The sequence below is a fragment of the Micromys minutus genome (assembly GCF_963924665.1).
Source record: "Micromys minutus genome assembly, chromosome: X".
NCBI lineage: Eukaryota > Metazoa > Chordata > Mammalia > Rodentia > Muridae > Micromys > Micromys minutus.
In genome coordinates, this window is record NC_137970.1 from 78,951,168 (window position 1) to 78,977,746 (window position 26,579).

At 39.3% G+C, this 26,579-nt stretch overlaps 1 protein-coding gene across 2 annotated transcripts in view; it reads left to right on the forward strand.

Annotated features, from left to right (window-relative positions):
• RNF128 (ring finger protein 128) overlaps window positions 1-26,579 on the forward strand; it is a gene marked incomplete at its 5' end in the record, with an annotated part of 100,621 nt that overhangs the window by 30,173 nt on the left and 43,869 nt on the right. The window contains one exon of one of the 2 annotated variants that reach the window (XM_080910023.1): window positions 14,807-15,303. The exons of the other annotated variant lie outside the window; for it this stretch is intronic. Within the exon in view, the coding sequence (XP_080766149.1) occupies window positions 14,820-15,303 (484 nt within the window). Of the gene's footprint in view, window positions 1-14,806; window positions 15,304-26,579 lie in introns of those variants that run through there. 2 annotated transcript variants of the gene reach the window in all.

The following is a 26,579-nucleotide window of genomic DNA, read 5'->3' on the forward strand; positions in this document are numbered from 1 at the left end:
GGACTAGCACTTGGTCACTTATTGCCAGATACTTGTTTACTCCAGGTTATTGATCAATTTTGAGCCCCGGGCAGCTGTAGCTAATCCTAATGCATATAGTTGGCAGCTGTGAAGTTGTGACTTTGCCCCTTGCAAATACAAATTCACCTTTGCCCACATCCATGGGAACTTTAGTGTCTAAAGGGCAAGTCTTGGCTTTGGTAGGTGATTGTGATCGCACACTGTGTAAACACACATATAAATGTTAGATTTTGAAGTTTCTATCCCCCCCAAATGATTTTATTTAAGGTTTTAGTTTACTTTTATATTTTTTCAATTATTCATACACACCTATAAAGTCTTGAGAACAGTATAACTCTGAATTATATTCTAAACACTTATCCACCTTTTGATTCTTCCCCTATAACTTCACCCTTCCCCTTCCCAACATTATGTGCTCTCTCTTTCTCCCCCTCCCCCCTCTTAACAACCACTGATTCCATTCAGTGCTGCTTGTGTATGTATGGGTGTGGGACCATCTAGTGCTGCATGCTTTCCTAATGAGAAATTACTCTTACAATACTCCCACCCCATCCTCTCTGATGTTGCCTTAGCGTTAGATGTAGAAGTGTTGTAGATGTATCAACTGGAGAGAGACATCCCACAGTCAGTTGCTCTCTGTGTCTTGACTGGTATGTGAAGTTGTCTGATAGCCTCTATCTGCTGAAAAAGAAACTTCCTCAATGAAGGGTGAGATCTACACTTATCTGTGAGTATAAGAATAAGTGTTTATAAAGCAACTGGGAATTAGACTGATTTAGGAAAGTGGCAATAGTAGATTCTCTACTATGGTTCATGGCCTCAGTAGACACATGTATTTTGGTAGGTTTAAAATAATGTGGATGAATGCCCTCACTGAGTTGATCTTTAAGTGCAATTAGATGGTTGTTGGTCACCCCCAAGATGTACACACCACTATTGAAGCTTTGGAAATATTGAACCCACAATGGTTAGCAATGTGGTTCATAGGCTTTACAGCTAGGTAGGACTTTCAATTACTTCTTTCCCTTGGCAACTTGTATAGAAATTTCAGATACTAAGAGTTCTAGTCCTAGGGGAAAAGGTTTCCTAGTCAGTTCCAGCTTGATTCCTCCAAGTCCTGTGTCTGAAATATGTGGGTCTTTAGCAAGGAACTGTAGTCCTACTATCTTGTACTAGAACTTGAAGGTCTTACCTACCTTTCTACTGCAACATAGTGTCTTCTATATAATATAGGGAGCTGCACTCATAAAATCCTAACAATATGGTCACCTAAACAAGGCCTATACAATGACAATAGCAGTTGACATACCAATGTAGATAAAGGAAATCTCACAGGGCCCATATCTAGATAAAGATATACAGACAATAAATTAATGGCTACTGAGAGACAGAGAATCAGTCCTATCCAAGGGCAAGCCTCCTTATAGGCTATCTAGTCCCAAGTTGTTATCCTCAAATGTATATACATATAAGCAACACTAAATGGAACCAGCAGATTCTATTTATGTATAACGCCAACAATAATAGAAGAGGAAGTCACTAACTAAGGTGAAAATTGGAAATGGAGAGGGATCAATAGATCCTGTAGTAAGGGTGGAAATTTATTAGTCCATACCCCAACCATGCTGGGGTTTTCACTGATTTGAACTTGTGCAAGTCTTATGTATACAGTCCCAGATACTTTGAGTTCATGTGTGTTGCTTCACTGTCATTCAACAAATACTGTTTTACTATAGACATCTACCCTCTTTGGCTCTGAAAATTCTCCACTCTCTCTTTTGTGATGATTACTGAGACTTGGGGAAGCTATTTTATTTTTGGTAAATAATAACTACATAAATTTATGTAGCACAATGAGATGTTTGTTCAATGCCTATACATTGTAGAATAATAAAATTCTAGTTAACTCACTGATAAGCAGACACTAGCCTCCCAAAGTTCTAAATAACCAAGAAACAATTCACAGACATTATGAAGCTCAAAAAGAAGGAAGGCCAGAGTGTAGATGCCTCAGTACTTCTAAGAAGGGGGGCAGGGATTGAAGAAAAGATCATCCAGAGACTGCCTCACCTGGGGATCCACCCCATATGCTACCACCAAACCCATGAAATATTGCTGATGCCAAGAAGAGCTTACTGGCAGGAATCTGATATAGATGCCTCCTCAGAGGCTCTGCCAGAACATTACTGATACAGAGGAGGATGTTTGCAGTTAACCATCAGACTGAGCATGGGGACCCCAATGGAGGAGCTAGAAAAAGGACTGAAGGAACTGAAAGTGTTTGCAACCTCATGGGAAGAACAACAGTATCAGCCAACCAAACACTCCAGAACTCCCATGGACTAAAACACCAACCAATGAGCACACATGGAGAGACCCATGGCTCCAGTTGCATATGTAGCAGAGGATCGTGCTGTCTGGCATCAAAGGGAGAAGAGGCCTTTGGTCCAGTGAAGGCTCATTTTCCCAGTGTAGGGGAGTGCCAAGGCACTGAGGTGGGAGAGAGTGATTGGGAGAGGGAGCACCTTCATGGAAGGAGGGGGAGGGAAGGGGAGTGGGGGAAAGGGGATAACATTTGAAATGTAAATACAGAGAATATCTAATAAAATTTAAAAAATGCTAGTTAACATACACATTATGTCAAATGCTTAACTTCATTATGAGGCTTTAAACTCTATAATTTTGCCTATTTTAAAACGTGCCATACACATTATTATTAGCTATATTCACAATTTACAAGGTGTGTAGTATATCACTAGAAACTATTCATCCTAACTAAAATTTTGTGCCATTGACAAACACCCCCTTTTCCTTGTCCACAGCACCCTAATGCCAGCTTCCAGCAGCTATCATCCTCCTCTCTGCTTCCATGGCTTTGGTTTTTCAGATTTTATGTGTTAGTCAGATAATGGCTTTTTTATTCTGTCTTTACTTACTATAATGACTTCTAGGCTTATCTGTGTGGTTTTATTTTAAAGGATGGATAGTATTCCATGGTGTACGGGTGCCACATTTTCTTTATCCAACCACCCACTGATAGTCACTACAGTTGTTTCCGTATTTTAGTTATTGTGGGGAGCGCTGCAACAGGCATGGGAATGTAGCCATCATTTCAACACCTATTTCATGTCCTTTGGGTAGATGCCCAGTAGTAAGATTTCTAGATTTTACTGTAGTTTTATTTTTAGTCTTTTGAGGCACTTCCATTTTGTTTTGCATACTGCAGCACTAATTTACATTCCTACCAACAGTGTACATAGGTTCACAGGTTCCCTTTTCTCAGCAACCTTGTCTACATTCTATTTGTCTTCTACAGTTTTCATACTAGTCAATCTAACAGGTATAAAATGGAGTTCCTCAGAGTTTTCATTTGCATTTCACTAATGACTATAGATTTTGATAATCTCTGTTGGTAATTTCTTCTCCTTTTCAGAACTCTCTGTTCATGGCTACTACCAGTTTTAAGAGGGTAATTTATTTTATAGTTGAATTCTTTCCATATTTTTAATATTAGCTCCTGACCTGAGTTTTGATCTTCAAATATTTTATTCCACTCTTTATACCAAACAAGCTTTCTCCACAGCCCATCTCCCCGTTTTTGAGAACAGGTCTCAAATATCCCAGGCTGGCCTCAAACTCACTATGTGCCCAAAGATAATCTTGAACTCTTGAACTTCTTTTCACAACCTCCAAAATGCTCAGCTTCCAAGTGTGTACCACCCTCTCAGTTTTGTATATTGCTGGCCTTGTGTGTGCTAGACAAGTGCTCTCCAAACTGAGCTTCATCTTTGGCCCTTCCACTTTGCTAAAAGCTGCTTTGATTATTTCAGAGCCTTTGTACTTCCATACAAATGTTAGGACTTTTTCTTTCTAGTTCTGTGAATAACGACATTGGAATTTTTATAGAGGAAGCACTGAATTTGCAGACCACTTTGGGTATTACAGCTATTTTAACTATTAATTCTTTCTATTCATCAACTCAGTGTCTTTCCATTTATGTGTGCTATCTTCTATTTCTCCCATCCCTGCTTTATAGCATTTGCTGTAGAGAGATCTTCTACCTCTTTGGTTAAAATTCTTCCTATTCTATGTCATTTTGAGGTTATTGTAAGTTCAATGTCTTTCTCAATATCTTTTTAAGGGAGTGTCTTATTAATCTGATTGTTTTCTGTTGACTTTCTGTGCTAGAAACCTTATAGAATGTGTTTATCAGTCCCAAAGCTTGTTTCCAAGAGGTTTTATGTCATTCTGTGTAAAAAAGGTTGTCCAAAAGAGGCCAGGACAGAAGTTCAAACTAGTCCATAGCTCTCCCATGGTCTGTGGAGGTCACCGCTACCAAAATATTAACAAGGATTCATTTCCTTTCAATAATATCTGATTACTTTTTCTAATTTTCTTGATCCCTGTAAGATCTCAAGCATATATGAGTTTTTATAATGCAATAATTTTCTTGAATCAAAGGGGAAAAGGTCAATTATTGTAGAACTTCTTATCATGTTATTATGCTTGCTTTTTCTTACGTTACCATTTGAATGGCTCTTGTTTTTCTTCTTTATGTAACATAAGTTGTCAGGACTTTTGGTACTATGTTAATCAGAATTAATGAGGATGAGCACCCTTGTCTTATTGCTGATCTTAGAGGATAAGCTTCCAACTTTTCAACACTCAGTGGGAAGGTAGCTGAGGGCTTGCTTTATACTGAGTATTGTTTCTAATAACCCCACTTAAAAAAAAAAAGAATGTTTCTGTACTCCCAGTGAGAAAACCCAGGAGCTATACTCCTAAACCTAGATAGTGATACTTAAAATGCTTTTTCAAAATCACCAGTTTTTTAAAGAAATATCAAATGCTATTACAACTGAAAAGAAATCCAATTCTGTTTGTGTGTAGTATTGTCCAGGTGTGTCTTATTTATTTTATATTTTAAGATTTATTTATCTATTTTATATATGTGAGTGCACAGTCTCTGTCTTCAGACACACCAGAAGAGGGCATCAGATCCCATTACAGATGGTTGTGAGCCACCATGTGGTTGCTGAGACTTAAACTCAGGACCTCTGGAAGAACAGTCGGTGCTCTTAACCCCTGAACCACCTCTCCAGCCCACCCAGGTGCGTTTTAAATTACTTAACTTGTGCCTTATTTACTGAGTTAATACCAGGTCTATTATCATTCACCAAATGTCTCTTCTATTATGTGCCTTACACATTAAGAAAATCATAAATATCTATTTAGATACTGAAAGAGTTAAAGTTTTAAGCAAGCCCCACTAACCCTGCCTTGAGGACAAGTATGTCTCAAGGCTGAGAACAAAAACCGCAGACTACCTGGTCTTAATAAGGTCTGACTCTGCAGTCCTGAGAAAAACTGGTATGAAGGTCAGTGTGCCCCAAAACAGGGTGATCTGAAGTTGAACCATGTCCAAAAGCAGACAGAGTGTGCCAATTTGAATAAACCAATTAAATTGCTCTGCGCTTCTTGCTCACTACCTATGTAATTTTCCCTATAAATATGTTCCCCTAATTGAGTTTGGGGTCGACTCCTCTATTTCCTGCATGAAATATGTGTCATCCCCAGAGCTGTGGCCTCCCCACCCCCAACAAACCTCTTGCCTGATTGCAGCAAGATTGGATCTCTGTGAGTGCTTGGGTTCGCGTTCTCCCAGTACTAGAGTGAAGGAAGGGCTTCCCCAATTCAGAGGTCTTTCAATATATAGTCATATGCCACATAACAACATTTTGGGCAGTGATAGATGATGGCGGTACCATAAGTTTAAAATGAAACTGAAAACTCCCTGTCATCTAATGAATGCATAGCTGAAGATGTAAGAGGAAAAGAAAGTATAAGAGGAAAAAAAGAGACTTCCAAAAAACAAATTGGTAAAATGTTTATCAGAAAGTGTTGCAAGTATCCTGTAGCTCCTTAAAGCATTTGAAAATATAGAAACTCAAATAACTAACAGGCTGTATTTATTATTTAGAAATGTATGTGAATCTACATATACATATGTGTATGTAATGTATGTAAAAACAATCGATACAAAAAGAAGCCATGAATTTGAAGGAGAGCAAGAACGGGTTTATGGAAGGGTTTGTAGGGTGGAAAGGGAAGGAAGAAATAATTATATCTCAAAAAGTAAAACAAATGAATTTTAAAAATATAAATTTTCACAAAGTCGTATCCTCTTTTAAGGCAATTCTGTGGTTTAAAATGAACAAAAGACAGCTTGGACATATATCTGGGATAAAGAGTAGCACACTCAAGAAGATCCTAAGGCAGTTTCTTTAAGACAAATGCCAGAATACCTTGTTATCACAGTGGATGACAGTCCTGTTCCTGTTACTTCCCTGAAAATTGTACAGGGAAATGGGAGGGAGGTAGCGATTTTGACGATCCTGGCCTTGTATAGGCTTTGGACAGTGTGAGCATTTGTGTCTCTATTACTAATAAAAAAATTTAAAGGTAAAAATAATATAATAATAAATAAGTGTAAAAGGCATAAAAATAAAGATATGTAGAAAGAACAACATGCATATGAGTAGTACATGCATGTCATCTTGGTACTTGGGAGACTGAGGCAGGGGAACTGATGCACATTGGAGAGCAGCATGGGGTACAACATGAGTCCAGGCCAGAAACTCATAACAAGAGCTCCTTTCCAAAAGAAGAAGGAAAGAAAAGGAAGGAAGAAAGGAAAGAAGGAAGGAAAACAAAGAGAAAGAGAAAAGGAAGGAAGAAAGGGACATAGGGAAGGATGTTATAAGATTTGTATTTTAAAAATTATTACAAAAAGTTAAATATAAACATGTATAAACTAAAAAAGATGAAACAAACTAAGAACAACTTATTTATTAGACAAATAGTCCAAGTTGTTTTATATGTTGTTTTATGTGTGTGTGTGTATGTGTGTGTGTGTGTGTTACTGAGAAAAAATAGAAAACAAAATTTTTCTGTCCTCTTAAAGGCCTCTTTGCTGGTGAATATTTTCCTCAGAACAAGTAGTCTTTTATATGAATAATCTCCAAACGCTCATGAGCAAAAAGTGTCCAACGTCTAGATACCAACAATACAGTCTCTGAATGCATACTGGGGTTTTTCTGTCCTGAATTTGTGATCTGCTCTCAGAGTTCTTTAATTTCTCAGAATAGAAGGCTCTTTGGGAGAAATAATGGGGATGGGGGTACAACACTGGTGTCAATGTAGTACAAGGCTAATTCACTATTGAAGGAAGAAAAATATTTTTATTAACTTAGTGTTGCCTAAGTATACAGTGTTTATAAATTCTGGTAAGAGACTGGAAAACTCCATTCATGATAATTGTTGTATACAGCCGTACCATTTAAAAATAGTTTATAACATATTTTTCTTTTATTCTTTTATTCCTTGGTGTTTTTACATGTACAAATATTTCTGACTATTTATAACTGCCCTCCATGCTCAGTACAACAGTATGCTGAGTCTATTCAGGTTTATAGTCTAGGACAGTCGGATGTATCATGTACTGTACATGTGTAATGGGTTACACGATAGAGGTTTATGGAAGTATATGATGTGATGTCCACAAAATGATGAAATTCCTAATTATGCACTTCTCAGTGAATCTGAATTTAACTGTACTATCAGAATTGTTATACTATAATCTAATGACATAGTGAGTGGCTCAAAAAAATCTATTCAATTTATCATTAATATACCCACTTTTTTGGTTGAGAAGGAAGAACTAGAATTTCTGGTGTTATGCAACCAGTCAACTTCAACATTAAAAATAAGGGATAGAGATTGAAATGAGTTTCTATGGATCTAGACTATGGAGTGGCATATTAGGATTGAATGACTCAAATGAAGATAGACTTCAACTATATTGTCATTTTTGTAGGGTACAATTTAACCCAAGTTTCTTTTTTCCTTTTACCAATAACACACACACACACACACAGACACACACACACACACACACACACACACACACACACACACACGAACACGCACACGCACACGTGCACCTTCTTGTAGTTACAGATATAATCCCTTTGGAATCTTCAATCCTCTAAAAACTCGAAAAGGAAATGTAGACTAGATGAGACAATATGGGCTTCCCTAGTAGACTCATCCACCAGCACAGTGAAGGAGAAAAACTCCACATCTCCACTGCTCCTTTCAGCATCCTCTCTGGCCAACTATCCCTTTCAGCCACTCCTACTTGCCTTGAGCTCTTCTCCACATTAGGGGAGCAAAGAAACTCTTCAATAATCTGGGATCCCTTTAACTACCTCTCTAAATTCACTATATGTGATTTGATCCTGTAGGGGAAGTCAAGGGATGCAATTCAAATCACTGTTCTCAGTGATATCCTTACAACAAAGTATACTTGTATAGTTCTCCTCATTGAGTAAACCCATTCTAAGCATGTGTCAAAATACTCATGTCTATCCATGCATGTGAGTGAGCTTGGACAACTGAACACGTAGACATTGATAATGATTATGAAGCATTGGAGATAATTAGACACATCCTCACAGTCGCTATTATCTAGGATTTCTAGGGCTGCTCAGCAAGACACCAAAGGCCATTGGTGACTGTGTTGTTATCATCTTATGCTCTTACTGGATATGGTCAAGAAGGATCTGTTTTCTTCACATTGTAATGGTGTCGTCTCTATGTATGCAGAGTGGTAGTACACCAGGGGGAAAAGGAAAATTCCCATGAGAATTCTAATGCTTCCCTATACTTACTGTATAACTTTCATCAAGCTGCTTCATCATTTTACAACTCATGTTCCTCATCTGAATTATAACGGGAATGTTAATAATATTATGATTTGTGAGAAACTGGAGATATAAATGATCCTTGTGTTTGGTACGTAGTAGGTTCTCCATGAATAGAAAGCCTTTTTTTCTGCTTTTATTTTTCAATGTAGTGAGAAACTGAGAAGAATGTCTTTTTTATACTTGGACATGGGATCAGGTTCTGTCCAAATTGATTATTTGGTAAAACCATGGATGACATCACCAAGCTCCTAGACCTGGTTCTGTTTCTTCTTCTGTTAAGATACAATATATAATCCCCGTAGGTAAAAGCTACCTGGACCATATAGCAGGTTCTCGTTTATTTATGATGGAGAGAAGGAGACTGCTTTTCATTTCTGGTGAAACATACTGAATATTGCTAAGCCCTTCCCTGATGTTCTGTATTTTCTTTGCATTTATAACAACGGCTGTAGACCAGTGCAGGCTAATTTGAATCATATCTGCATTTGCAAGTGATGATATGTTATCTGCAAACATGAAGTAGCCATACATATTGGCAATTTGTATCCCTTTGTTCAGGTGTTCTTTCTCTCTATACCCCAACCATTTTTATCTTCCTACCTAAATAGCAGCTGTCATACTCTCTCTAAAGAGCCTGCACAAATATGTTATCCAGCTGTATACTTACACCATCACTGACATGGAAGACATTAGTTATTTCAAGCTATGTTTTGTCATTTCTTTAATGGTAAGAGGTCAGATGTGATGTGATGTCTCATTTTTTTTGCAGACATATTTTAGGCTGCACACTATTGTCCATCTCTATGCCTCTGTAGATATTCTGGGTGATAAGAAATGTAATCTCTCGCAGTGGTGCCACACTGTTGTTCCTGAAGGATGTGGCTCTGTTTATCAGTTCATCACTAGATAGAGCCTGCTCAGGGCTGTTTCATTTCCTGCTGTTGACAGAAGCATTTGGCAGGGTTCATCTTTTTGGTAGGATTTGAAAAATACAAATAGGCTCTTGGCTCAGATATTATTCCCTTCCTCAATGGTGACAGTGCCTGAAATGCATATTCGAAACATTCCTTACACTTTCTTTAGCATAAAGAATCTCTGTGCATGCCACTCTACAGAAGAATGGTGTGAGTCATTACCAGCTATTAATACTTATAGTCAGAACTACATTGGAATTCTGCTTCTGTTTAACTATGACTTTAGGCTGGCTGATAATTTTGAGCCTGTTTCCTGTTTTGTTAAAGAAACAGGGATTAAATTAGAGATATGCATGTAAAACATCCAGTAAGTGTTTAAAGAACAGTAGTTGAGTACTGTTATCAACCTCACGGAGGGTAGCACTATGAGAGAATAGTCTTAGGATTCATCAACTCAGTTGTCAGGAATCAGGTGAGATCTGGTTTAGGGTCATTCCTGAGAGCAAAGGCCCTAGTAGAACAGGGATATGGCCAAGGAGACAATGAAGACCCAGACACAGAAGAAGAGTGGGGAAGTGGGAAAGAAAGAACTTTCCAACAGGAAAAGTATAGTCTTACTCAGAGTGTGATGAGGCTTTGTGAAGGAGTGAGATCTGGTACTGCAAGTTCTCAAGCAGAAGTGGGTGCTAGCATTTCTAGTCAACTCCCTGGCAATGGTGATGTGCCTGATCAGCAGCAGACTTAACTCTTAGTAGTGGGCAGCTATTGTAGTGTGAAAATATTCTGCAGTAAGATATGGAGATAAGGTAGGGACAGCCAGCAAGCTACTCATCATGGAAAGACAGTTGATGCAATCGGGACAGACAATCTAGTTCTCAGCTTTGAAAGCTTTGAAATTTAACTGGTAGTATAACTAGAGGCTGGCCTCTTGGGGACTGACTCAGAGTTAACCAAATTCACAGGAGACCAACATGTAAGCGAGAATGCCAATTGATTAATTTATAATGAGAAGTATAACCTCCAAATTGACCTGATACTACTGTTTGATGACGAGTACATTATCTCCCTGTAGGCATATTTACATGAGAAGCTAAATGATAATAAGAAGGTGCTTGGTGAGGATAGACTCAGAGCAAGGGGATGCTTAATGGTTCATGTCATCAAGTTATAGGGGCCTAATGTCTCCATTTCCTAATTGGGATAGACTGCCAAAAGAGATCTGATGATTAGCTTTCTCACTAATCTCTCTATCACCAGTCTTGCTTTCAAAAAAATCTGGATTTTTTTTAAAACCAAGATTTGTTGTATTATTTATCTGTTCCACTAGCTTCAATATAAATCCACGACTTAGAAAACAGAAAAATGGTTCAGTGGTTAAGAGCTCTTCCAAAGGAGATGGGTTCAATCCCCAACACTCCTGTGGCAGCTTACAACTGCCTGTGACCCTGGTTTCAGAGGATGCAAAGCCATCTTCTGACCTTCATAAGTACACTCACATGGTACACACACATACATGCAGGCAAAGCACACATACATATGAAAGACAATTTAACATTTTAAAATTCACAGTTTAAACCCAGTAATTACAAAAGTATAAAATATACAGAAAAGTTAAAAAAATCAATTTAATATCTCTATGCCCACCATCTAGATGTATCAATTGTTAATCATGTGGTCAGATTTGCTTTATGTGTGTACTCATATGTGATATGTGCATGATTCTGCATGTTTTAAACCCTTTACATTCCACCTACTTGACTAGTTTCATTTTCATTACCTCACTCTTAGTAGTGTGTATCCCAGCCATACCTAACTCCTGAACGTTAGTTTTCTGCTATCCCCATATGCCATTACTCTTGCCTGAATATCATCTTTATCCTCTTTGCTTACATAATGCTTATGCTTTACTAAATCATACTGCTCATTATTTTATGTGCTTATTATCTGCCCATCTCTCTCTGACTCTCCTGCTAAACCTTGACTTCATTGAGAACAGGAATGTTCGTTTTATGCCTCTGCCACTTCAGTACCTTACATTAATAAGTATCCAATAATAAGAAACGACAATTACTGACTTCACAGTTCTACCTGGTTTCATTACACACAGATCAAATCAACATGTCTAAATTGAACTTATCGCTTTCTTGCTTATCAACTGAACACATTTTAAGGCCCCTTCCTGGACTTCCTGCCTCAATGCATCCTCTTTAGACTCAACTCCATCCCTCCCTCTATAGCATCCCTTAGAATAAGTGCTGTTCATCTGGCCTTCAACATGAATCCCCATTTTGCCCACATCTGCTGCCTATCTAGTCCAGGTTACCTTCATTTCCCATTTGGAGTATCGCCAAAAATGTACCTCAGCTCCTTGGTACTACTCTTGTTTCTTCCAATCTATTACCCACAGAAAAGCCATAGTGATTTCTCAATTGCGGATCTGGTATTACTTTCTGTTTAAATCCTGATTATATTACTGTTTTGGATAAAGTCCAGATACTAACTACCTTTACTCCTAGAAACTCTGAAGGTCTGGCCACTGATATCACACTTGAATTTATCTTTTATTTTTATTACTTACATTTTGTTGTTGGGGATGGACCCAGAACCTCACGTGTGTTAGTGTCAAATTTTCTACCACTGCACTTCATTCTCAGACCCCTAATTTTCTCTGTATTACCTTCCTTTCATACTCTAGGTTTCAACCAATTTGCACTTAGAAGGCCTGCTGGTTTCCAGCACTTCTATGTCAAGTCCCCATGCCTTCTCTTGAGTTGCTCTTTGCCTAGAAAGACTAATCCTCTTGAGCTCAGCACAGGGACCTCTTCTCTGTTGTCCACTATTGGCCTGTTCTGTATATCCACCTTTGGAGAGACAGTACCATATGCAAACACTAGTCAGTAATGCAATGATTACTTCTTATCCTCATGAGCTTTTAGAAAGCATAGTTGATATTTTCTTTGACTTACATTTAGTTCATAGCATATAATACATATGAGGAAATATATAAGAAATAATAAATGGAGGAAATGAATAAACATCTTTCTATATTTATTTGGTAGATATCTTATAAAATACCTCATTTCTTTTGATCACATTCTCTTCAAAGAACAATATAGTTGATTTTTTCATTCAACTAATATTGTTAAATTGTGTTTTGGTTGTTCTCCATGGACAAACTCAGATGATTTCTGGTATTTTACTAATCTAATACATGGCTGATACTACTCTATCTTTTATGGGGTAGAATTTTAAATCTCAAAGATTAATGTCATTGATATTGGGGGTCAGATATTTTTCCACTGGTCCCATACCTACCGCCAAATGACTCCCAAAGTTGCTTTTAACACACTCAAGGTTCACATTCCACAGAATATCCACTTGTATTTGAGCTGGTGTTTTGATACATGGTGCTAATTTTCCTCTAGATTTTTCTGGCATCCTAAGATTATCAAGAATAGAATAAACCTATGCTTAATCTTGGGAAATACTATTAAGTAAATGCTGGGCCAAGGATTTAGAGAAAAGAGTGATTGGATTTGTTGTGCTGGAAATTAGATTGAACCAAAAAAGTAGCTAAGACTGAATTCATAAACAGCATTGTTCCTGGTTATTACTGCAAGGTAACAATATTGATATTGTACAACTCCTGTGCCCCTGAACTTGTGTACTAACAATATTTAACATAATTTTCATACTCAGCTAAGCAGGATCCTGAGTAGTGTATAGGAAGACGTTTAACCATCTGATCAACTCCATGCTCTCAACGTTATCATTCCCAGTTTACAATTTATAAACAAATCATGGCACAGAGGAGTAAATTCTAAAGGTTAAAAAGTGCTTAGGAGCTGGACCTGGTAGCACATGTCTTTAAGTGTAATCTCAGCTAAGCAAGAGGATTGCCCTAAGGGATGCACATGGTACTAATTTACAAACTTGGCTCCAGGATGGTCAGGGCTACATAGGGAGACCCTGTCTAAAAATCAAAACCATAAATAAATTCTGAACTGGCTGTCACCTGGTATATTCATTCAGCCTAGTTCCATGCGCACTTCTTGAAAATCCAGTAAATGTATTATTGATAGTATCGACAGAAATATACGCTGAACTATAACTAACTCACAAGCCAACAGTGACATGGGTGAACTGTTCAGGTTGGCCGGCCTCATTCTAGTTGATCTCAAGAGAAGAAAGGTAGCGTAGTTAAGATCATTAACCTTGCTGGAATATCACTTAGGTCAAACCTAATTTGTGGAAGGTGAAATTAAAAAAAGGGCTTGGCTTTGAGGTGTGTGGAGATGGTAATTCTGCTGTGGTTATAAAGATTGCTTGTGAGAGGCGTCTGGCGCAGTGTGTTAGCCTAGGGTAATGTAGGAAAGACACTCTGTCACGTACAGCACTTCCTGAGATCAGGGAAAGAGAAACGTGCTGTTTGGGACCACTAAGAAAGTAATTAAATAAAGGGAGCAATGAAGACGTGTTTTGCTTGTCCTTTTCTGGGGGAGGGAGGGAACAGGGAGCCTCTAACCCCAGCACTAGGCACCTACTCAGAACTCATACCCTTTGGACCTTAGGCTTTCCAGAAGTTCTTTCCCAGTCTCCTACCACAAAGCTCAAACTCCCCCTCAGGCAAAGGGGAGGGAATTTGTGACTTGCAAAACCTACTCCAATCCAACTCTGAACTCTCAGCTCAGAAACTGACGCATTCTCCAGCCCCTCTGGCCGATCATTCTTCCTAAAAAGGACAAGACACACCTGGCTGGCCAACCTCGAGAGTCTCTCCCAGAACGTTTTCCCATCCGGTGACCCTTTTAAAAGGCGGATCCCGCAGTGTCCTTTCCTCTCTGGCTGGCTCGCACTCCCAGCCACCTCTACCCCCAGCCGGCTGGGCGGAGCTTCGCGCGAGCGTCCCAGAGCTCGACGAGGCCGCAGCAGTCGCGAGCGAGCATCCCCAGCGCTTGCTTGCGGGAGCTGCGTCCGCAGTAGCCTGGCCATTGACGCTGCGTGCCCGCCGGCAGGGCAGCCCGCGACCTCGCTGGCCCCGCGCCCGCTGCTCGCCGCCAGCTCCCTACCTGGTTCGCACCTAGTCCCGGCCCGGGTCTCCCGCCGAGTGCGCGCTATGGGGCCGCCACCCGGGAACAGGGTCTCCTGCCGAGGCGGCTGCGGAGCTGCCCGGCTGCTGGCTTGGTGCTTCCTTCTGGCTCTGAGTCCCCACGCGCCCGGTTCCCGGGGAGCCGAAGCGGTGTGGACCGCGTACCTCAACGTGTCCTGGCGGGTTCCGCACACCGGAGTGAACCGCACGGTGTGGGAGCTGAGCGAGGAGGGCGTGTATGGCCAGGATTCGCCTCTGGAGCCCGTCTCCGGGGTCCTGGTACCGCCCGACGGGCCCGGGGCGCTCAACGCCTGTAACCCGCACACCAATTTCACGGTGCCCACGGTTTGGGGGAGCACAGTGCAAGTATCTTGGTTGGCCCTCATCCAACGCGGCGGAGGCTGCACCTTCGCGGACAAGATCCATCTGGCTTATGAGAGAGGGGCTTCTGGAGCCGTCATCTTTAACTTCCCCGGGACCCGCAATGAGGTCATTCCCATGTCTCACCCGGGTGAGTGCAGTTACTTAATTTGCAGCTCTTCAAACCTCTACAGTGACCAGCTCCCCCGGTTTCCCTTCCTGCTTGCCTTTCCCTGTCCCTTGGCTTGGGAAGAAAACGGGTGCCCCTTTTTGCCCCCACTAAGTAGAGCTGGGTCCTCCTGAGAGACGCCAGGTGTGGGGGTTGGGTGTAAAAGAATTCTTCAGAATTTAATTTGCTTCTGGTGTAAAAGGGTATGACAAACCAGGGGATTGGGGGAGAGGTCACAGAGGGGGCTTTTGCTTCTCTTCCTGGTGTTTCACAAGGGTGCGTTCCTAGGATTAAGGGTGTGGGAGGGTGGACATTAGCTTTTAAACTATGAGGGAGAACACTGCCTGGGAATCGCTTTGCAGTATAAAAACAGATTTTTCTCCTCTCTCTGGGTTTCTCTTCACATTTCCTATGAATCAAGTACAAGATTATGTTACAGTACTCAGTTAACCTCATTGTAATTTTTGTGGAAACTTTAGCTTAGGAGTTCTCTGCCCAGTGGTCTTGGATGCCAAGTAGTTGTTGTTGTTAGTGCTTTTGTTTGCTTCTTGACAAACCTGATTTAGCTTCTTGAGTTCCAAAGCAGGTGATTAATGTTACTGAAAAAAAATACGAATAAAAATGAAGAAATCAAGGCCCAGACTTCGTAAAAAAGTCGTCCAGGTGCTTCAGAAATGTGTGGACGTGGTGGGGTGATTTACTCCCTTTATCTGCCCTTCCAGAAACTTCCTTTTTGTGGTTTGTGATTTTAGGGCCTGAAGGACAAAGTGGGGGGGGGGGGGACTGGGAGAGAAGGGAAGAGACGAATAACAATGGTTCATGGCTGTTAAGAGCTGGGCCTAAAGTCAGACCTTGATTCAAATTTCTACTCTGGTGCTTACTAGTCCTGTGACCTTGGGCAACTTATCTGAACTCTGAGTCTTGGTACTCTCATCAGTCAAAAGAGTTGGGATAATAAGAAACCCATTATCCACAGGTTTGCCTCTAGGGTAAAATGAAATCAAACCTTCAAGAGTCTAGGGCAGTGTAACTAAAGGTTAGCAGATACAGAGACTCCTTCAGTAGTCCCTGAAGGAAGGAATTTAGTTATTTAACTGCATGAGAATGTGTGTTTTGCTTGCATTAGTACCACTGGCCCTCCCTACAGAGCCCTTGCCTTGAGTGAGGGGTTGTGTGGCATAATGGAAAGAGCACTAAACCAGAACCCTAGAGATTGGAGTTCCACTAAGCCCCCCTCACTTTGCTCAGCTTTGCGAGGACCTCATACAAGTTCCATGTCAAATGATAGTGTAGGAATCGAGGGGTGGGCACCGAGTTGGCAGAGCCGGCACAGATAGAGCGGAGATAAGAGAACACTATGGTCAGGATCAGCTCTAAAATGCTGCAGTTCTTAGATTTAGTATATTGATTAAGGGAGCAAACTATCTTTTCTAGATGATAATACATTGATTAGAATGCAATTACATTTTAAAGGCTATTCAAGGAATAGCTTAGGAAAATTTTAAGTCTTTATTTGGCTATCTGATTTTACAAGGATTTGACTTAGTCTTCTCCAAATGAGATTCATTTGCATGAATGATTCCCAGTTGGATAATATGTTTTATTTAGAGATTGCCAGCTTAAACTACTGGACTTGTGTTAAGGTTATTTATCTGGCAGTATTAGGAGGCAAAATTAACATCTGGTGATCTCCTACTATGTCCTAGGCTTTCAATATACCCATTATTCTTTATTAACAGGCACTATGGTGTAGTAGGAAAAACAGATATTGAAGTCAGAATTGACAATCAAATTCTGGGTTTAACACACAATAGCTTTGTGACCTTGGGCAGGTTATTTAACCTTATTGAGTCTTGGTTTCCCTATTTGTAAATGAAGACAATATTGATGTTGTGATGATTACTAAGAATAATCTATAAGCCAGGTAACTGATGATAAACATCCATAAATGCCAATTTCATAATAGATTAATGATAAGAGAAAGTGAAAAGTGAATGTAGAAATGTATGATTTTCCACTTACCAATTTGAAGACATGAAAGTCTAATTAAGTCTGTTGCATTTCATGATCTCATATAGGAATAAAGAAAGTCACAAGTGCACTGAAAGATATTTGGATACCTTAGAAGCTTTTTATTACCCAAATTGATGGCACGAATAATATTGCTGCTATGTGAACTACCCAAAAAGCTAACAGGTTACTTTTGGGGTATAAAATGACAATTCTCTGTAGAACTCCTAGAGAAACCACTTTTTCAGCATAGGGAGAAACCACTTTATTCCCATTTGCCATTGAGTATTTGGAAAGTGTTGTGCTATTTGATTTTTTTCCCTCTCCTGAGAAGAAAACATCAAAATTTGAAGAAAAATTCAAGCATCTGGTTGAATAAAATGTCTTGGATCATACTGGTAGGTAAGTGGGACAGAGGTTTAAGTTTTAATTCATTATGGATTACATGGGGCCACCAAATGTGAAAAGCCATTGCTGTCTTCTTTGTTTACAGTCTTCACAGACTCTCACAGGAACTACACTTGAATCATTTGAACAGAATGCCTATGCTCTCCCCTACCATAACAGTAAAATCTTTAATACCCATTTTCGTGAGTGATTGAAGGAAGTATTTTAAACCATTGCTTTTGGTTTTTGTTTACTTGTTTTGGAGGCAAGATCTTCCTGGATAGCCCAGAGAGGCTTCCAACTCACTCTGTAATCCAATGACTGCAGGCTGTCCTTGGAAATTCATAACCCTACTGTTTCAGCTATGCAAGGGCTGAGAGTACAGGCTGTTGCCATGCCTAGCAGAACATTCATTCATTCATTCATTCTTTCTTTCTTTCTTTCTTTTTGTTTATGAAAAATTTTACAATATTTAGCAATCATTTGGAGAAATGAAGCTACATTTTTGTGGATGAAAAGGGGTTCTATTCTCTGGGCATGGTGGTATATGCCTTTAGTCCCCAAAAGAGGCAGGTGGATCTGTTATCTCTGAGTTCAGGGCCAGCCAGAGCTACACAGAGAAATTCTGTCTCAAAAAATTTAAAAATTCACACAAACACAAAAAATGTAATCTACTATCAACTTGTGCAAATTATGTCTGTATTTTATTTTGATTGCAAACTATTCAGAAAACCCAGCTACACCCATACAGAGAGAGCGAGAGAGAGAGAGAGAGAGAGAGAGAGAGAGAGAGAGAGAGAGAGAGAGAGAGAGAGAGAGAGAGAAACCAAAGTGATTCAGAGTCACTTCAAATATGAAAATCAGATGAGAAGCAGCCAAAATTTAGAGTAAGCACTGCAGGCATCTAAAATGTCGATTTTTACAATGAAGTATGTTAAGCATGCTTCTTTTTCTATTACACAACTTAAACTGTTCTTTCTCAGATCAAGCAGATGGGCCTAAGCCATGCCTGCTGTCTAATTGAGCAAGCCTACGGGTTGAAGTGATCTGGGTACTTGCTGGTACAATTTTCCTTTCAGCAATAGGGGCAGGCATGAATTTACTGAAGGACCCATGCAGAGCTCCAGTGTTCGTCGTCTATGACACATTTACGAGTCCTTGAAACACATGCAGAAAGGTGATAGGAGAAGCAATGTTTCTGGGGGCTTTATTTTTTTTTTAAGTGAATGATCTAAATAGTGTAAGTTAATGATCAGCTAAATAGTATAAGTTAATAATGATCAGCTGCCCTTTCCTCAAACACAGTTGGTATAGAAAAATTGCTCGTATACTTTATTGAATGATTATATAGTGCATTAGTTAATTGAATGGGACCTGGAACTTACTAATCTGTGGGCACTTACTTCTCTGAATTCTCTCCTATGCAAGATAGACATAAGTTTGTTTTTTTTTTTTTTAAGCCTCATGAGGTTGTAGCATTAAATGAGATAGTGTTGACAAAATGTTCTTATTAATCCCAGTAAGCTAGCTAAATGAATTTTATGAAATGAAAATTGAGTCCTATGTTTAAAGAACAAAATTTGAAAATGAGCAGCTTACAGTACTTCAAAGTCTGTGTAACTCAAAAATCTTAATTTAAACCCTCTAGGCATAGAGTAGACCAGATAGATTTTTTTTTTTTTAAAAACAAGGAAAGCCCTTTTTGATCTTCCTAGCTTTGACATTCTCTTCTTTAATAGCTTCGTTTCAGTCACACTACCAATCTTTTCCTTTTCTATTCGAAAAGAACCTTCAAATATTGTTGGATTGAGCTGTCTCACTATGTAGACCAGGCTGACCCCATTGAGATCTGCCCAACTCTGCCTCCCCAGTGCTAGAGTTAAAGGCCTGAGTCACCAAGCCTGGCCCTGAAATACGCTTTTAGACTGACTTATCACCATTCCAATGGCCCCTTGGCTTTTTTGTTCTTTTTGAATGGGTTAGAATAAGTTAATTAAAGCATTGGTTGGTGATGATTTACCTAATGTGAAATACCATTGCCAAATCTACTTCCAGAATGTTCCTCATAGCTCTTTTCCATTGCACCCTGTGCCCCACAGCTCCCTCCTCTATTATAACAGTTGCAGCATGCAGTTGATGATATCACTTTAAATACTTTCGCACGGTCCCCTTCTCTCTTGTGATAATTAATACCCTGCTTTCAGTTCCTGTGTCTTCTCTTGGAGAACAGCAGCTCGTTTCCTGATTCGTCTCCTTGTCCCCATTCATTTTCTTCCTGCACACAGTTCTTCCATGTTGCTGCCGGAGCACAGCTCTGATCATATAAATGCTGTATTGCCTATACATTTAAAAATACCTTGCTCAGCATAACAGACTTAACTGAATTGGTCACCACGTCATTGGAAAACTTCATATCCCTCTCCACTCCTCTCTGTCCTTTCCTAGGGTCATTTGTTTAAATGTGCATTTTTAGTAATTTTTAAATTGTGAGCACGCAGTGTGCATGCGATAGCATACATGTGGAACTCAGATGATGACCTTCAGGAGTCAAGTCTCTCCTTCATCCCAGGGTCTGGGGATCCAACTCCAGTTATCAGGTTTGTACAGAAAGCTCTTTGTTGATTTTTCTAGATAGGGTTTCTCTGTGTACCTCTTGGCTGTCCTGGAACTCACTCTGTATTCTAGGCTGGCCTTAAACTCCCAGAGATCTACCTGCCTCTGCCTTCTGAGTGCTGAGATTAAAGCCCTGAGCCACCACGGCCCAGCTCTGCAGCAAGCTCTTTAACGTGCTGTTGCCTGTGCATTCTTCCTAAATCTGCTGGTCAGAAACCCATTCATCCTACAAAGTTCAGCATAGATTCTTCCTTATTCTTTCAGATACTTTGTTTTCTTTAGAAAATGTTTAGGTCTGTTTATTTATTTGAAACCTGGACTTACTGTGTAGGCCTGACTGGCCTGAAACTAGATATATAGGCTAGGTAGGTTGGCTTCGAACTCACTGTGATCCCCTTGCTTTTCTGCCTCTTGAGTCTTAACTCTTGGGAATTCAAATATGGGCCAGTCTGTACATGCCAGTTTCAGTTTTAATTATTGCACATTAATTACATGCATTTATGTTATTTAATTGTGGTGTTTCTATACAGCCCCCCTACCCCTCACCTCCCCTACCATCCACACCTGAAACAAAATATCTTTTACTTTGCACAGGCTTCATCTCTTCCCACTTTCTGCCTTTTGCTGGTTATTTGTTGATATAGTTTTCCTTCAGGCTAGATGTTAATCATTTTCATGTTTTAATTTTTAGATTCCTCATAGGAACCTTTGTTCTGGGTGTGCATTAGAAATGGTTTCCAAATTGCCCTCAGCATCTAAGAAGTCAAATGCCAGAGAGTCATGAGATCTACTAGAAAGGTATCTCAGGCCTAGAGACAGGGCTGCATTTTATTGAGCATTATTAACTCTCTCTCTCTCTGTCTCTCTGTCTCTCTGTCTCTCTCTCTCCCCTCCCTCCTCTCCCCCCTCTCTCTCCCCTCCCCCCTCTCTTCCTTTTTCTCTCTCCCCTCCCCCTCTCTCCCCTCCCCCCTCTCTTCCTCTCTCTCTCTCCCCTCCCCCCCCTCTCCCCCTCTCTCTCCCCTCCCCCTCTCTTCCTCTCTCTCTCCCCTCCCCCCCTCTCCTCTCTCTCTCTTTCTCTTTCTCTCTCTCTCTCTCTCTCTCTCTCTCTCTCTCTCTCTCTCTCTCTCCCCTCTGCCTCTCTCTCTCCCTCTCTCCCCCCTCCCTATCTCTCTCTCTCTCTCTCTCTCTCTCTCTCTCTCTCTCTCTGGTTCTCTGGTTGTATGTGTGTGTGTTGTCTAAGCATATAAAATTAGAATAAATGCCATATTCTGGGACGGATTTAGGATTTCATAAGAGAAAGAATATATGGTAAAAGGGTAGAAATATTTCAAATTATAGGTTCCTCAATTTCTGTAGGGACCAAATAATGGCTAAATTCTATGGTTTTTTTTTTTTTTTTTTTTTTTTTTTAAGCAAAATGTCCTGGATAACAAGGAAATAATGACAAATGAATTTTAGAATTTTTACATTGTGCTTTCCTTGTGCTATTTTTGGATGCTTAAAAAACTATGCCAGCCTTCAATTTGTGTCTCCAATTAAAATGCTTCCATTGAACATGTTCAACTTTGAATTTCCCAGCATAAAATGAGTCCGCCTGTAAAGAAAGAAAAAATACAGCTAGATCAATACATGGTTTTCTATGCATATAAAGTTTTCTTCCTTCTCTAGCTCTAGAAAATATGGATTATAATATTTAACCTCTGTGCTCTTGATCTTCTTACTCCTTTTATTCCCACATCTAAAATTATAAAAATGTAATTAAAAGCATTGAGCTTCAGTATATGAATGTACTGTGCACAGTACAGACATACATTTTCTTTGTTATTTTCTGATTACATAGCTGAGTCTCAGTAAGATATTAAAAAAATGTTACTCATTCCAAAGCACAGAAGTAAACACCATTAATAATCTTTCTTGTCTGTTTTTCCCTGTGTAAGTATAACATTATATTTTCTTTTTACCATAGTAGTTAATTTTCATAATTAATGTCATGGTAGTAATATTCAGAAAGAAATTAAGGCATATAAATTTGAACCATTTTTCATAGTGTTTTTCTAAATATGTACTACTACTATTATTGTTGGTTTGCATATCTATTTTTTCTATCAGTTTACTTATTTATGTCCCAATTGTAGCCCACCTAATGTCAATCCCCACATCCAGCTCCTCCTCCCATCTCCCTCCTCTTCTCCTTTGATGAGGACCCTCCCCCAAGTATCATCTGACCCTGGCACATCTCATTACTGCAGAACTATGCACATCCTTATTCACTAAGAAGGGGTAGCCCAGTTAGGGGAACAGGTTCCATAGGCAGGCAATATCTTTTGGGGTAGTCCCCACTCCAGTTGTTCAGGACACACATGAGGATCAAGGTGTACATCTGTTACATATGTACAGGGAGGCCTAGGCACAGCCCATGTATGCTCTTTGATCAGTGGTTCCATTTCTTGGAGCCCTCGAGGGCCCAGGTTAGTTGACTCTGTTGGTCTTCTTGCGGAATTGTTTTGAAATTGTAACATATATACTGTGTACACCACAGCTGTACATCAAAATGCAATACTTTTAATTATAAGAGTTCTGGGTCTCTCTGCTACTTCTCATGCCACCATGCCTCTCACCGTGATGAAAACTGTAAGCCAGCCTCAATGAAATGTTTTCCTTTGTGCAAAAAGAAAGAAAGGATGCTCTCATAGTTGAAGGTCATGTCACTTGACTAAGGACTGGAATTGAACCTGTCTTCTTCCATTAGGTAGCTAGCAGAAAAGAAGTGCAACAGTTGGATGAGGCGCAGTGTGATTTTCATCAGTTAAAACAAAAATATGCTCTCTTTAGATGTTTACATAAAAATATACTCAATGGTTCTTAAGTAGGCTTCTCTACCCCATATGCATTGTCTATTGTAGCTTTGTCCTTTTGAAAGATTTTTTTTTCTTAGTCAGGGTATGGTGTATTCCAGTCTAGCCTCCAACATGCTATGTAGCCCACGATAACCTTAAAGTACTGATCCTCAAGCTTCTACCCACCAGAGTACTGTGTGTGTGTGTGTGTGTGTGTGTGTGTATGTCTGTGTGTGTGTGTGTGTGTGTGTGTGTGTGTAACCAGCTCAGCTCAGTTTCTATGATACAGAGGATGAATTTGCTAGGCAAGCATTCTACCAACTGAGCTATATCCTTCACCCCCTTTGATGGATTTGATCAGCATTTGTGCTGAAGTTCATTTCCTCTCAACATTCCTGTAGGTGATATCTTTTGTTTGTTTATTTGTTTTACAGTGGAGACTTTCTCCCAGTTGTGCATCATCAGTTAAAGTAGCTTTGAAAAAAAAAAATAGGATTCTGTCTACCCAACAGTAAAATGGTCCTGGAGTTTCACCAAACTTTCATAGAGTGCCATGTATGTTCCGAGAGGATTGGCACTGAGTTGGAGATTCAGCATTGGAAGAGAGTATGATAATTTATATATGCATATATAGTATATGCACATATAAAATATAATATGTAATATGTAGTATATGTACATACATAATATATGCACATATGTATATTTTAGTGAAGTACAGTATACAAACTGAAAAGGGATATAAATCATTAGCTTGGAGATCAGTGAATTTTCACATATGAACACACTTGTGTAACCTGCACCTAATTTGATAAATGAGATAATATTGAATCCCAGAAGACAGGCAAATAACCCACTGTGAAAAACCTTTGTACCACAGTTACCAGTTGTGTCCAGTTGGCCACAGAAAAAGTATGGTGATTACCCTCCCATATATATTGTTGGGTGTTATTACCAAATATATGGGTATGGGTATTTTTGTGTGTGTTTGTTCCTGGGTTTGTTGTTGGTAGGTTTCGCAAGAATATTAAAACAGCTCAGAGTCACTATACTTTCCCCTACTTAACCCACTTTGGAGCTCTGCATGAGAGGCCTTTGTTTTTTTTATTCCATGGCTTCTTTTTCAGCTGTATATGGCTGTCTATGCATCGTGGTATGTGGTACTGCTTGCATTTGCCAATAGACTAACTACAATATTGATTTCTTAGCTAAACAAAGTCTGGTGATTCATGCTGAGCAGTGGGAAACCAGATGTAATTGGAGGCTATTTGGTTTAGAATCTAATTGTGAATTACTTGGTTTTAACACTGGAACAATCAGGTACCAATCTGTGACTTTGAGTTAACACTATTCATTTTGACCTTTTCTGAAAGACGATGGTACTGAAATTTGTTGTGCCTTTATGATCTCTCTGGAAGTGGCTTAGACAAATGCTGCCTGCAATTAACGATATCTTGGCATTTAAAAAGAAAATAACACCATATTATTAACGTTGTTGGTGAAAATTACACGTTATTTTTCTCTTCCTTGTTTTTCTGTATTCTCTGATTTCTTAGTATGAATATATTTTACTTTCGTAATTAGAAGAAATGTTTTTTAACCCTCGATGTGCCAATACTTTGATAAAACTTAAAGAAAGAATTAATTCCATAGTATAACAAAATCAGCAAACTCATATGATTGTAGAAATGGGATACAGACTGAGAATTAGGAATTGCTTTGGCCCTTTGGGTATAGTTGTGTGGTTATTAGGTTCCATCCTTCAAAACCCTAACTGATTTCTTAGTTTGTTATGAACTGTTTCTCTTTATTTTTACATTTAAAAATGTTTTATCTTCCCTTTGTGCACATTGAAACATACATACTTCATCTTTCTTTCTATTTTTCTTGCTTTTCCAGAAGAGGCTGGCTGAATCTCATTAGCATCCATTTTATAGGCTACTTCTAAGACTTGTCCTTATCGAATGCCTTACTAGAAAGAGTATATATGTTGGTCATTTGCACCCAGCAGCATCCAGTGCTCTCATATAGTTTTTGTCACCCTTGAGAGGGGGATACATTTTTACTAGAGTGAGAACCGTGGGGGGCTTGTTTTACACTGTATTAATGATGGATAAAACATTTTGGCTTATTAAAATTGGATTTTTAAAAATTTCTATGAAAACTACTTTTTCTTATGTGAAACTCTACTAGTTTCTGATTCATAGAAGAAACCCTTGAATACATAGGATGCTGTGATGCCATTTCTTTTCCTCTTAAGAAATCAACCCCAGTTTCTACTGTATACTCTACCTTCTCTGCTCTGGTTAATTCTACCTTAGTTAATTCTTACACTTTGCACAGAGAGGCATGTTCACATTCTTTTTGTTCCACTTCCTTTTGGCTCTCCCCATTCCCCTACATTCTCCATCTCTCTTTCCTCAGTTTCTGACCTCCCTTGCCTTCTTCCTTTTTAAAACTGCTGCTTCCTTGCTTCTTTTGAAGTTACACACACACACACACACACACACACACTGATACACGTATATGGTATATGTATCAGTGCTCTTGATATATAATCGACCTTAAGTATGCAGTCACACTCACTCCCATAACAACCACAAAACCTCCAGTTAGCTATGTGATCCTCCTGATTAAATTTACCTTCTCATGTTCTGGTATTTGGGATAAATCTGAAAGGTTCTTGTTTGTTTTGCCTTAAGGATTATAGTGATAGGACTTTTGGGAAAGTTTTCATAAATTTGGGGTTAAGTAATATTATTTTTATTTTCTTATATTTTAGTCCTCAAAGCTTTTCAACATGCAAACCTATGGGTGCTCCTTTGAAACTCCAATCTCTTTAGCAACATTACTGTGAGTGGAAAAAGGTGTTTTCTGTAGTTTCAAATAATTAGCATAAAGATAAAGTTTAGATATTGCCCAGTAGTGTTTTCATGTTGCTTATGATGATGCCCCTGCCACTCTTCAGCTTATTTCATTCTTTCCAATTGCGCTGCTTTGGACTTTATTGTATTGAATTTCTTTGGCACATTGATAATGGTTCTCCTTCACTTTTCCCTGTGGTTTACCATGAGGAAATTTTATTTTTCTACTTTTGGATGATAAGTAAACATTACTTATTTATTCTAATAATAATTATAATGTTCTTAACTTTGAAGTATTTTTATTTATTTGGATTTTAAATGTATGAGTGTTCGTCTACATGTATGGCTGTGTACCACAGGCCTGCAGAGCCTTTATAGGCCAGGTAAGGGCGTTGGCTCTCCTGGAACTGGAGTTACCGATGGTTGTAAACTACCATTTGAGTGCTAGGAACAGAACCAGAGTCCTAGAAGACCAGCTAGTGTTCTTAATTGCTGAATCATCTCTCCATCCCTCTTCTAATTTTTAAAAATATATCTTAAATTTGAC